The 14,477-nt window shown below is 38.4% G+C and overlaps 1 protein-coding gene across 3 annotated transcripts; it reads right to left on the bottom strand.

Annotated features, from left to right (window-relative positions):
- Positions 1 to 995: 995 nt before the first annotated feature.
- LOC103952265 lies at positions 996 to 5,130 on the bottom strand. 3 transcript variants are annotated; one of them, XM_018648697.2, is made up of 6 exons: positions 4,866 to 5,130; positions 4,643 to 4,663; positions 2,963 to 3,107; positions 2,387 to 2,474; positions 1,549 to 1,615; positions 996 to 1,465 (listed from the first exon to the last, which is right to left on the bottom strand). In XM_018648697.2, exons 1-6 carry the CDS (start codon positions 4,935 to 4,937, stop codon positions 1,412 to 1,414), a joined length of 447 nt encoding a protein of 148 aa, XP_018504213.2. In that variant the 5' UTR covers positions 4,938 to 5,130; the 3' UTR covers positions 996 to 1,411. The 3 variants fall into 3 exon arrangements, 2 of the variants coding, with proteins under 2 accessions (XP_018504213.2, XP_048429379.1); XM_048573422.1 differs by having other exon boundaries at positions 2,963 to 3,081; positions 4,866 to 5,128; XR_007254161.1 differs by lacking the exons at positions 2,963 to 3,107; positions 4,866 to 5,130 and having other exon boundaries at positions 4,643 to 4,857.
- Positions 5,131 to 14,477: the final 9,347 nt, after the last annotated feature.

The raw sequence follows: 14,477 nt of genomic DNA, 5'->3' as shown, positions 1-14,477 counted from the left end.
TTGATGGGAGGTGGATGGTGGGGGGAATAGATGGGAATTTTGAGACTTACTCCAAGGGGTTAAAGTTGGTCCCAATAGACCCATTGCATATGGCTTCAGGCATCATAAATGGTATGGCGATGGTATTGAACTCATCACAACTTTTTTGACATAGACATTGTCTGAACAATTAAATCGATATGAACATTGTCTGAACAGTTAGATCCGCATAAAACGCTTAAGGCAGTTCGTAGTTTATATGCAGGTGATTTCTGAAAGCGATTGAACCAAAAGGTAGATCTTTGATTCCCATGTACAATCTTCTTCTTTCCAAATAAAAAAATGCTGGAAATTCAGTAACCCTTCATTGTTAGTAGCAGATGTAAGTCATAGTAACACTTTCAGGCTTTGAGGGAGAGGGTTTACATGGAACTGGTTCATCGCCAAATAAAGCGCATGTCAATGCATTAAATGCCACGATATTAGTGAACCAATTTTATATAAAGAAAACTAATGAAAAGAATTTGAAAACTTTGAGTTTTAATGATAAGGACAAAATAAAGGGTAAAATGAATAGTACCATAATTGACTATTGACTTTTTAGTGTAAAAATATAATTTTCGTTAAAGTGAACAATACCGTGAACTTTTCGTTAAAACTCTATTTGTATGAGTTGCTTTCGCTTGGAGGATTCATACAAGTCCAATAACCAAAAGTCTCTACATAAGCTTTGACTAGGGCACCTTGACGTTTCCAACCCAAAAGGTGGTGGCTGATTGCGGTTATAAAGTCAGTCAATACTCATCTTATGGGATGATTGGACATAAATTTGTATATTTTTATATCATCATTGGCACCAAACACCTTTTAACTACAAGAAACCATGTCGTTAAAAAATTATACGGTTGAATAAATTAACGGTGAATTAAAGGACATAAACAAGTAGGGGGAGGTAAGGAGGGCAAACAGGGAGCGAAAAATAATTCCCAAACCAACAAGCATTAACAGTCAAGAACAGTAACAATCCTCTAATAGGAGAGATTCCACCGTATAATCAATGACTTACCACCCTCTATCTATCTCCCACATCATGTGATATGACGGATTGAAAGTGAGTGATAAAACACCGGTTACACCCAAGATTTTATGGCTGCTTTCCTAATCTTACAATGACTACTACGAGCATGGAGAGCAAAGCGAGAAAGGTAAACTTGTGCGTAAAACAAAACAAGATCTCTATTTAGACTTCTAAAACTAAATTCCACGTTGGGTCTAAATAATTGGTAAGAAAAATTTATGATGCGATACTGATATGTTATATGAGCCTTTGCTTGGACAATAACATTTGGAATCAGATGGATTCAACTACCGATATCACTAGGAATCGAACCAAAAAAACCAAAAACCTTGTATTAATGGAAGGGACAAGGAATTAGTCATAGAGGCCTTCTTCTTGCCAGATATCAACTAAAAAATCCACCATTTCCTGCATAACGTACCAATTCAAATTGTTCCCATCGATACCAATCCAAATTAGGAAAGAAAAGTAAATCAATCGGAGAAACTTACAGCTAAAGGTATTGGCTCCTGAAAAGGTTCAGTAGATGAAAGAAGATCCTCATACGTTGTTGTCCAGCTGAAAAAAGAAGATTCCACATTACAACTTAAGAGTTGCACACTCACTACACAAGTATATATGACAGAACACATATAGCGAATAAATGATAGCGCCCATGAACTGCAACTCTAGGAGCATATGATTTCTTCACTTACATTGCGAATTATACTTCAATCAAATCTTAGAATGCAAGTGAAACGTCTTCTGCATTTCCTAAATCATTTTTTCTTCTCACCGAGATCAAATCATTTTAAACACATATGCCAAATTAGTTTCCTCAAGGTCTGTCACTACGTGAAAATATGTCAAAGCTCCATAATGATCATCTGAATTTATCTGGATGTCCCCAAAGGAGCAAAAGCTCTACAAACATAACATATAATGCAATTTCAACCTCAGATTTCAATTTCAATTGGAGAACAGTTCAAGGAATGAAGGCAAAAAAAAAGGTTAATGGCAATACAAAATACTGTAGAAGATCTGGTTCAAATGGCAGTTCAAACTCTAAAATCATTAGTGATATGGAAATCCTCTACCGCTAATCTCTCACTTAAAGATTCCTATGTCAACACACAGAAACACAATTGTTGAGGAATGCATCAGATTTACCCATATATTGGCTATCAGCATATAGCTCACCAACCTACAACTCCAAATAAACCCGAGTATGTTTTGGTTGTGCTGGTGAATAAAAAATATTCAATATAAAATATGAGAAGTGACCGGGAGAACTGATGTGGTCTGTTGGTATAGAAATGCTAATCTGACAGTAAATTCAGAAAAATGTACCTCATAATTGGTTCTCTTGGTGCTCTTTGCGATTTCTGAGACTGATCACCGATCCATTCTCTTCTTTTCTCATGCCAAGCTATCTCAGCTGCATCATAAGGTCATCCATAATATAAGATACTACTTTACTTGATTCAATCATCAACAGGAGAAAATAAGTAAAACTTATAAAAGAGGAAAACAGTTGCCCATGAGTAGGTTAGATAACTTTCAAGCAGCGGTCACCGTCTTAATCTTGAGATATTAGTGATTTTCCTGAAGAAAATTCTTCCGACTGATTTATTCAAATGACTTGTTTTAAATGTCAGGGGAAAGTTCTTACGTATTATGCTTCTGACATGTTATATATCACCCACCCCATTACGATCACTAAATTAAACAACCACTATTATTCACACCATCAATTCAGAGAAAGACTTGACAATAAAAGAGTTCTGTTATAAGGGTTGAACACACTTTTATCAACGTGCACCAAAACACTCATTGTTGTCTAAAGAGAAAAATTCAGGTTTTGTAACAAGTAAAACTAGCTCCTAATTTTTCTGGCTGAGGCTAATTCTCGTGAAAGATACGTACCATTATTAACAAAGACTTCTTTCTCATTAAGCTTCCCTCTACTAGCAATATTTGAAGCATCTGAAGGTTGATTTTCTTGAGAATTAGAATTGCTACCATTAGTTTCCATTCTCCCTATACTGGAAAACCATCGCCTTTTAAACCACTACTCCAAAAAAGAAAGTATAGATGAAAAACTAGTCTCCATGCGAGATACATCATCAGCTTGACAAGAGATACAATCTTAAGCATCAGTGAATGAAGAAAAATAAAAGCGGAAAAGAAAAATGAAAAGAAACAACTCATGCAATCGTAACTTCTAGTGCATTTTCATTTCCAGTATATGCTACCATCACAGCATACAGAATCTCATTCAAATTATAGATACATAAACATCACATGCAACAGAACTCATGAATCTTATATCAACCATATGGGTTCTCCCGCAGTGCCCTTCCTCTCTTTCTGTGCGACTCTGTTCAGAAACACCAAGGGTGTGTCTTGGGCCCTCCCATGTCCATATGACCCTTCAACTCCAACTGAAGTTTCTTTGCCTCTGTTTTCTTATAGTGGAGCAATCAGCCCTAAGAAGTACAACATTATTGTTTACACTTTACATACAAAACTCAACAAGGATGCTTCATCCCGAGATGAACACAGAAGTTTAACCCTTTTTCCAAATTCAGTCCCTTGCCGGTCATGGCAGAGATTGATGGACCAAGAAAGTAGCTAACTTAATATTCTCTCTTATCTATCTTTGACTCCGCCAACGTTTACATGATCCATCCATATCGACTCACCTAAACTTCTACCTGCATGTTTCACAATTATTAACTCATTCCAAGAACTCCCCATTCCTTTATACCCACAAGACTCCATTCTGATACCAATGCAATATAATTTAGCCCACAGTAACCCCATGTCCACCAAATAGAGAAAATTGTAGCAACAGTCCCTTCACTTTAACCCACTTGGAGTAATGGTCTCTCAACTAAAAATCATGATTATTGGTCACTTAACTCATCAAAACGTGCAACTATGGTCCTTTTTGTCAACTCCTTTAGAACTTCCGTCAAAATGAATCACATGTCATGCACGTGAGGCTGAATCAAAGGGTAAATATGGAAAACTAAATAAGAAAAATTGTAGTAAAGGTCCTCAACTTTAACCCAATTAGAGGAATGATCCCTTAACTTTAACCCAACTATAGCAATAATTCTCCCACCGTGACTCATTTTGACAAATTTCTAACAGAGTTGACGAAAAAAATCAGCTGCATATTTTCATGAGTTAAGGGACCAATGCACATGTTTTTAGTTGAGAGACCATTACTCCAATTGAGTTAAAGTTGATGAACTATTGTTACAATTTACTTCCACCAAATATTCTATAATAAATTGCATCACTCCAAGAAATCCAATAACCTCACCACAACATACATCTCTCAGTCATTCAAATTCAGTGTTGCATTCAGCAGTTTGCTTATATATTCACAGTTACAATCCATCCTTCCTAACAAAATATAAACCAGAAATTCTACAAAACCAACTTCAAGCAATAAATCCCACGATTAAAATGCACATTTACAAATTCCAAGATAAGTACTTTGAATCAACCAAAGTTTCAAATAACACAAGATGAAAAACCCAAAAATTAAAAACAGAAAAAGATTAGGAGAGAGGTGGAGGAGGCCATACGTACCTGGGTTTCTTGGACTGTGAAGTGTGTGTAGGTGAGTAGCGAGAAGGGATTCAGGGAAGGGTTTTCGCTGAGGTGCGAGTAACAGTGATGGTAACGGAAGGCCTTTGAAGATTCAAGAGTTGGGTTTTGGCGAGACAAAACTCAATAAGGATGTGACTTTCTCCGATGATTTCAAGGTGCGGAGAATTGTAATTTTCCTCTGATAACGAACTTGGTGACATGGACTGAACTTGGACTGGGACTTGGGACCAGGGGCATCCATTTGGAGACCCAATCCGCACATGATCTTAGACATGTAGATGAAAGCGAAAGGGATTAGAGTCTTGCAGGTCCCAATTTAATTTAATGACATGTTTATTAATGTGTAATTTGAATAGATGGAAGGACCAGTTGTCCTTCCTAGTCGGACCTTCTTGGTTTTTTATTTTTTTATTATGAAATGTTGTACCATTATTGAAACTGTCTAATTTCCAATTGACTTTTAAAAATCAATTGTGTGGTAAAGAATTCGTCGCCTACCCTCTTAATAAATTTGTACCTACAATATAATAGAATAAACTATCGATTTTTCTCCTAAACTTTTCTATTGGAAAACTAAGGACTCAAATTAGTATTTTTTTAAGCCGATTTATCCCATACCGTTAGATTTTTCATATATTCCATCTAAATTTTTGTTAAGTAGAAGCATGTATACAACATGTGACAATTCTTTGAGGCCCAATTGCGTATTTGCACTGTACCTGTTTAGAAATCTAGAGTTTTCAGGCTATTTGCAAAGGGGGTGTTCGCTGAAACTTGGGGGAAATTGACATTGCCTTTGTCGATTTCATGGTTAGTTCATGGTGGGTTCGACAAAATCAGTAAGATTACAAAAAGTTTTGAGAGTTGAAGATGCCTCTGGAGGTGCAAGACGGGGGGAATCGTCCAAAGTAGTGCAAGTATATTATATCCCTTTTGTAATTGTTTGTTTAATAGGTAGATGTTGGCTTTACATGGTTTTTCTCTCTTGTATAGCTTTGTATGAGATTTCTTTTTGGTTTTTATTGTATTTTGTGAATGGTATATTCATCATAAAACAATCAGGTACAAGAGATAGCAATATATATGTGCTAGAGGAAAGAAAACAAGACTACCTATCCCTCATTGATTTACGTCTAAAGCTAACAAAAAAAGAACAAATAAGACACATCCCTTGAATTAAGGGAATTGACAAGACAAATAAGACAAAATGAGGAAATTGACAACAAGAGACACATCCCTTGAATTAAGGGAATTGACAACACTATCTATCACCCTAAAATCCTTTGTACGGTGAACATGCAACCTAACCTAACCCTAGTTGCCATTCTTGAGGAAATTGACAACAGGAGACACATCCCTTGAATTAAGGGAATTGACAACACTATCTATCACCTTAAAATCCTTTGTACGGTGAACATGTGTAGAAATTTTCAGGTCGATGGGTTGAGGGCCCACTCCAACAACACCGATACTGTCCCCACTTAACCACCTGCACAATCCTCAGGTGTGGGGTTTTATCACAAAAGGCCTCGATGTTAGTTAGAGAGGGGTATTTCTATTTAAAGCACTCTTCTCTTCTCCCTCTGTCCGATGTGGGACTGGGGGTTCCAACACTCCCCCGCACGTGAGACCCCACTTATGGGTCACACATGAATTTCCACACATCGGCAACCACGTGGAGCCATGTCGGGACTCACCCAATCACGTGGGGCCAATGGGGACCCACCCAATCACGTGGCAGTACAGGCCCGCCTCCTGGCTCTGATACCATGTAGAAATTTTCAGGTCGACGGGTTGAGGGCCCACTCCAACAACACCGATACTGTCCCTACTTAACCACCTGCACAATCCTCAGGTGTGGGGTTTTATCACAAAAGGCCTCGATGTTAGTTAGAGAGGGATATTTCTATTTAAAGCACTCTTCTCTTCTCCCTCTGTCCGATGTGGGACTGGGGGTTCCAACAACATGCAACCTAACCTAACCCTAGTTGCCATTCTTTCTTCCAATACTCCCCCTCAAGCTGGATCAAAGGGATTAATTGATCCAAGCTTGAACAAAAGACGTTGAAAATCAGCAGAGGGTAATCCTTTTGTGAAAATATCCGCAAGTTGATCATGACTGCGCGTGTAGTGAGTGTCGATCACCTTGGACTGAACTTGATTTCTGACGTAGTGACAATCAACTTCAATATGTTTAGTTCGCTCATGGAATATAGGATTCGATGCAACGTGCATCGCGGCCGGATTATCACAGTGTAGGGACATGGGTTGTTGATGAGGAAAACCTAAAGTCAACAGAAGGCTTTTGAGCCAAATAAGTTCACAAGCAGTGGACGCCATAGCACGATACTCTGCCTCTGCACTAGAGCGTGCAACAACACTTTGTTTCTTGCTTTTCCAGGTAACTAGGTTGCCTCCCACAAACGTACAAAACCCAGTGGTAGACTTGCGATCGAGAGAATTGCCTGCCCAGTCAGCATCAGTATAGCCTAAGATCTGAGTGTGACTATTGTTGCGCATAAGAATTCCTCTACCAATGGAACCCTTGAGATAACGTAGCACACGATGAACAATCTTCAAATGATCCATGCTTGGAGAGTGCATAAACTGGCTAACAATGCTGACAGCATATGATATATCAGGACGTGTGATAGTCAGATAAATGAGTTTGCCAACCATTCTTTGATAGTAACTTAAATTAGGAACTGGATCACCGTGAGTTTTTAGCTTCAAGTTGCTATCCAAGGGGGTATGAGCAGGCTTGCAATCTGTCATTTTTGCTTCATGAAGAAGATCCATGACATACTTACGTTGGTTGAGGAAGAAACCCTTGTAAGAGTGTGCCATCTCGATGCCCAGAAAGTATTTGAGAGTGCCAAGATCCTTGATAGCAAACTTGTTGTTGAGATACTGTTTAAGAGCATTAATCTCTGACATATTATCACCTGTCACAATTAGATCATCAACATAAATGAGCACAACTAGTTTACCCACTAAGCTGGAACGAACAAATAGGGAAGAATCCGCAATACTTCGACAAAAACCAACCCTTTCCAGAACATGACTGAGCTTGGCATACCATGCACGTGGACTTTGCTTGAGACTATAAATGGATTTATGGAGTTTGCACACCATTTCTGGATTGTTTGATTGAGGATGACCTGGGGGTAGCTTCATGTAAACCTCTTCTTCAAGTTCACCATGCAGGAAAGCATTTTTAACATCCATTTGAAAGAGAGGCCATGCATTGTTAATTGCAACCGACAACAATACTCTAACAGTGTTCATTTTTGCCACCGGAGCAAATGTCTCTTTATAATCGACGCCATAGGTTTGTGTAAAACCTCGAGCAACCAAGCGAGCCTTATTCCTTTCGATTATGCCATCTGAATGAAACTTAGTTTTGTACACCCAACGACTCCCCACTGCCTTCTTTCCTTTTGGAAGTTTCACTATAGTCCATGTGTTATTTTCATGGAGGGCTTGAAGCTCCTATGCCATAGCATTTCTCCACTCACTGTGAAGATTGGCTTCTTGAAAACTTTGAGGTTCTCGAGCTTCATTAATGGCACTTAGGAATGTAGCAAAAGTAGATGAGACTTTGCTATAATCAATAACATCAGTCACGGGATACCTGGCAGTGTAGGTCACATAATCATGCAACTTGGATGGAAGTTTCCTCTCTCGTGCAGGATTGCGACGAACTGTAGGAGATTGAACTACAGGTATTTGAACAACATCATGGTTAGAAGGATCACTGGAGGGTGCAGTGTGAATCTCCGATGAGGAAGGGTTTTCATCTTCAAGATGTTCCACCGAGTAAAGGTTAACATCATCCGGCACATGATCACTAGGAGTGCATGTTGCATCTTCTCCGTTTGGATATAGAAAAGGAAATAAGTCCATCAAATGCTCCCCCTGTCTAGAGTAATCCAGTGATTGTGAGAAGTAAGGAACATGTTCTTCAAATTTAACATCCCTTGAAACAACCATTTTTCTAGTTGTTGAATTATAGCACTTGTAACCTTTTTGGGTAGATGAATAACCTAGAAAGACACATTTGGCAGCCATTGGGTCTAGCTTGTCACGATTTTGAGTTTGAATGTGAACAAAGCATGTACACCCAAAGACTCTCAAATGGGAAAAGTTGATCTTTCTATTTTTCAAGACCTCATAAGGTGATTTAAAATTCAACACTTTACTAGGCAATCTATTGATGAGATATGCCGCAGTAAGAACTCCTTGAGACCAAAACTTCTTAGGCACATTCATGTGAAACATAAGAGCTCTAGTCTTCTCAAGTAGATCTCTATTCTTCCTCTCGGCCACCCCATTTTGTTGAGGTGTTCCAACACAGCTTGTTTGGTGTAATATACCATGCGTGCTCAAGTAGTGTGACATGTTATGAGACATATATTCTGTGCCGTTATCTGATCGTAAAATATGAATTTTTGAAGCAAATTGGGTGGCCACAAGTCTATGAAAATCTTGAAAAACTTCCATCACTTCACTTTTAAATTTCAAAAGATACAACCAAGTAATCCTTGTGAAATCATCCACAAAAGTTACAAAATATTTGTATCCATCAAAAGACTCTATAGTTGGTCCCCAAACATCGAAATGCACGATTTCAAAAGGGTTACTAGCCCTAGACAAAGAGGAAGTAAATGGTAATCTAGTAAACTTAGAAAAATGACAAACATCACAAGGACTTGTAACTTTGCACATATTTGGGAACAAGGTGGATAGAACTTTTTCAGAAGGATGTGCTAGACGTTGGTGCCAAAGTTGTTGTTCTTGAGCTAAGCTTGAAGTGACTTGAAAACCCTTGGGAACTTGAATATGCTTGGAAAGATAGTAGAGACCATTTAAGAAAAATCCTTCACCAATCGTCTTCTTGGTGACTACATCCTGAAAGATCACATTTTTGGGAGAGAAAATGGCAAGACAATTTAATGAGTTTGTGATCTTGCTAACAGATAAAAGTTGAAAAGGGAATGAGGGAACATAAAGAGCCTCAGACTCGACATCACTTGAGATCAAATGTATTTTTCCTTTTCCCACAACCATAGCATTTTTTCCATTGGCAACTGACACTTGAGATGGAATAGAAAATTTTTCAAATTTATGCAAGTTTGTAGACTTGTTAGTCATATGATCAGTGGTTCCAGAATCTATAATCCAATAATCATGCACATTACCAATGTTGAGAGCAGTTGAGAAGGAGTGTAAGATACCTGAGATGTCCCTTTGTACCACGCCTTCATTTCCAGCCAGGAAGCCAGCAAACTATCCTAGTAGTGCAGTTTGATTGTTGTCACACTGATTTAGTGGTCCTTCACTATCTCCAAGACCTTGTTTCTTGTGAAGAAACATAGCAAACTCGTTGATCAGTGCAGCTGGATTAGTGGTGAACTTCAGTGCTCCATCAGAAGAAGTTGTGGCAACATGATTTGCCTTGTAAGAAAGGTTGTACGAGCCTTTCGAGACACCTTTGTTATCCCTAGGAAACTTTGGTTTTAACTCTGGATGAAGAATCCAGCATCAATCTCTTGAGTGCCCACCAGCATCACAATGGCTACATTTTAAGCCAGTTTTCTTTCCTTTGTAGCCTCTCTCCTCACCAAGTTTTTGGTTAGAGAAGTAAGCCCTAGCTTCTGGTATATTTGCCTTCATGTCCAAAGTCATGACTTTCCTTCGAACCTCTTCTCTTTGAATTGTAGCACACACACTTGAAAAAGAAGGCAGGTCGGGATTCATGAGGATATGGCTTCGAAGATCTTCGAATTCAGGGCTCAGGCTTGCTAGGAGTTGGAATATTTTGTCTTCCTCGGCTCTTTTAGTTAGCACAGCAGCGTCGATGGTGTGTGGTCGATACACATTCAGCTCGTTCCACATAGTGGTCAGCTTTCCAAGATGTTGCACAAATGGCTTCCCTTCCTATTGCAAACCAGCAATGTCCTTCTTTAACTGAAACACTCTAGCCGCATTGTTCTGATTTCCATACATTTCCTTAAGATTTTTCCAAAGAGTCATGGAGGATTCAGCATAGCTAAAAATTTCTGCAATCTTACGATCCATGGAATTGAGTAGCCACGACATGACCAACTGGTCTTTGCATAGCCAAGCATCATACTCCAGTGAGGTAGTCTCAGGCATTGGAATAGCACCATTAACATAACCAAGCTTTGATCGTCCTCCCAGAGCAAGAGAAACTGCTCTCTCCCATGGAAGATAGTTAAACTCATTTAGCAAGACAGAACTAAGACGTTGATTTGGGTTGATATCAATATCTGAGTGTGGTGATGGTGGAGTAGCATGAAAGCCGTCTCCTTCCAAATTTACTAAGCTTTCTTCAGCCATGATTGAAGGACAAGAAGCTCACAAATCTCTCAAGAGAACACCACAGAGACAGGCCGGTTAGGGTCACTGCTCTGATACCATATTGTATTTTGTGAATGGTATATTCATCATAAAACAATCAGGTACAAGAGATAGCAATATATATGTGCTAGAGGGAAGAAAACAAGACTACCTATCCCTCCTTGATTTACGTCTAAAGCTAACAAAAAAAGAACAAATAAGACACATCCCTTGAATTAAGGGAATTGACAAGACAAATAAGACAAATTGAGGAAATTGACAACAAGAGACACATCCCTTGAATTAAGGGAATTGACAACACTATCTATCACCCTAAAATCCTTTGTACGGTGAACATGCAACCTAACCTAACCCTAGTTGCCATTCTTTCTTCCAATAGTTTTCAAATGGTAATCAAACATATATGTGGTCTTAAAGAAAAGCATGTGCACCTTACCACGGCAACAATTGTAATTGTAGATGATGCGTTCAACAATTTATGAGTTGGTTGGTTACTACCTTGCAGCTGCTCTAGTTAGTTTTGTCCTCCCATATCAGTTCTTTTCGAGTTTTCGATGAAAAAACTTATAATACCACTCTGTAGGTTCCAATACTCTCCATGGGATGTGTTGTGTTATGTTTTTTTGTTTGTTTACATTGTAGGGATTTGGATCTTGGACATTTCATTATTCTAACAAAAATAGATTTTTATTTACATGTGTTTTTACTTTTGTAGCTAAGCCTGATTTATTCACAATAGAGATTCACTATGGAGGTTATCTTAAAGATGGAAAGTATGTCGGTGGTCTTGTACAGTGGGTGAACAACTTGGACGCTAACTTAATGTCTATGCTAAACATATATGATGTGGTTGTACCACTTGACTACAACCATTTACAAATAGGGTTTCACTACGAAGACAAAGTAGAGATTTGTTCGACTTATTGCAGATGCCTATGTTAGTGAATTTGTTTCTCATGTACCTTCATCTAGGGTTCAAATTTTATATTTGACAAATAATGGTCAATGGGGTAAGGTTAGGATAATTGGTTTGAGACACAAGTGTTGGCAATTGAATTTTTTTTTTTTTTTTGAACTGATGTTGGCAACTGATTTAGGCAACCATTTTGTAGATGCTACAGTAGAGTGTGAAAAAGGTGTAAATGTTGAAGTTGGTGTGAATCAAAGAGTTGATGTAGAAATATTTGATGTAGATGCTGATGATGAATATGAAAATGAAGATGGTGATGATGATCAAGTGGGATCAGAGTTTAATATAGAGGAAGAGGATGGTGCAAGAGAGGAAAGTGAAAATGACTTTTTATATGTTGACTCTGATTATGTGTAGTCTGAAAATGATACTGAAGCTGTGAAAAATAATAATTTATTTGAGAGGTTTGTGGTTGATGAGGCTTCTGAGGCATCGCATAAAGAGCATGGTGAAGTTTCTATAGATGAGTACAACTCAGAGGAGTTGGTAAGTCTTGATGAAGATGAGCCTTCAGATGAAGAAGGTATTGTTGTGAAAAAGGTTAGACGAAAGAGAGAAGCTCCAAGGTTTAAACAATTCAGAAGAGAAACTGACTTGTTAAATCCAAACTTTTATATGGGTATGGAGTTTCCTGATATGAAGGCATGCAGGGAGGCTGTAAGGTATCATTCAGTTGCTATCAGTAGGCCATTGCATTGGGATAACAACGACCGAACTAGGGTTCGAGTATCATGTTTAGGAATTCCTAAAATAAAATGCCCCTGGTTACTATATGCAGCTCATGTAGGGAGGGGGTCGGCTACAAGGATTAACACATTTACGCCATGACATACTTGTGGAAGATTGCAAAAGACAAAGTATGCCACTTCTTCTTGGCTAGCTGAAAGATTTGATGAAGAGCTCAGAGATCATCCAAATATGAGTGTTGGTGCATTCATGACGCTTGTGTATAAAGCCAAGAGAAAAGCTAAAAGGAGGACACATGGTAGTATTGAAGAGCAGTATGCAAAGATGTAGGATTATTGTGATGAGATAAATAGAAAAAATCCTGGTAGTACTATGGTAGTAAAAACTGACTTGCAAGGTGAGAATCCTGTTTTTAAGTGGGAGAAAGTAGCAAGTGAACCATCTTCATGGTGGTATGTATGTTGTTGCTCTGGAAGGTCATACATGTTCTTGTCGAAAGTGGGATTTATGTAGAATCCCATGTCCAATGCTATTGCTGCAATAGGCAAGATAGAGCCTGACCCACTTGATTATGTTCATTCTTGTTATAAGAGGCCATCATATGACAGGGCCTATGAGGGATGCATTTCTCCTATGCCTAGTTCAAAAGAGTGGAGGAAAACAACCCTGGTGCCCATCAAGCCCCCTATGTATCACAAACAACCGGGGAGACCTAAAACTAGGAGAAAAAAAGGAAGCTGATGAGATACTAGAAAGGGCAACAAAGTTGAGAAGATATGGCATTGTTATTAGTTGCAACATTTGTGAGGTTGATGGTCATAACTCTGCAACTTGCCGCAACAATGAACATGTATTTCACTTTCATGTAATCGATTTCTCTTATTCGCATATTTTTCACTTGAACTTAATTTAGTTCTTTTAGTTTCACATGATTTCATTCAAATTCCCAACTTTATTGCAGATGGATGGACAAGGAGGTAGAAGAAGAAGAGGAGCAAGGGGACAAAATGGAGGAGCAAGAAAAGGCATAGGAGCTCCAAAGTTAATAGGGGTGATGAAAGCATCAATTTAAGTTCTTATTTTTATTTAAATTGAAATAAACTATTGTTAACATCATTGGGTTTAGGGGGTAAGCAAGATCAAGGTGAAAATCAATCTGAAGTTCCAACTCAAGCTCAATGTCAATCTCCAATTCAATCTCAATCTCAAGCTCAAAGGACGACAAATTTATCTGTAAGTACACCCTTTTCTATTCTATAGATTTAAATGAAAATACAAGAAGAATGCATGTATCTCAAGTGAAGTTTTTATATTTCAATTGGATTTATGCTAACTCTTTAACTGATTCTTTTTTAGGTTACAAGAGGAGGGCATTTATCTCAAGCACGATTCAAGTTGCTGCTTCTACATCACAACCTCAACCTTACTAAGCCACCAGAAATGAAAATAGGTTTAGGTACAAGATTCCAACCAAACAAGGAAAGTCATGGAAAGTGTAGTTGATCTCAACGTGTCATGCGCTTTTTGAACGGAACACTTGTGCTCAAATTTTGATAACTAAAACCTTATTTTGCTTGTGTTTGATTGAGTGGAATGCCCATATTTTGTAATCGAGATTCTATGGGTTATATGTAACATCCCACATCGCCTAGGGAGTGATCCTTAAATGTATATTCCCATCCCTACCTAGCACAAGACCTTTTGGGAGCTCATTGGCTTCGGGTTCCGTAGGAACTCCGAAGTTAAGCGAGAAGAGGGCTAGAGCAATCCCAT

This window comes from the organism of the source record quoted next, unplaced genomic scaffold, assembly GCF_019419815.1.
Source record: "Pyrus x bretschneideri cultivar Hongxiangsu unplaced genomic scaffold, Pyrus_bretschneideri_v1 Contig68, whole genome shotgun sequence".
NCBI lineage: Eukaryota > Viridiplantae > Streptophyta > Magnoliopsida > Rosales > Rosaceae > Pyrus > Pyrus x bretschneideri.
Note: the sequence above shows the minus strand (reverse complement) of the source record. Positions and strands in the feature narration are given on the sequence as shown.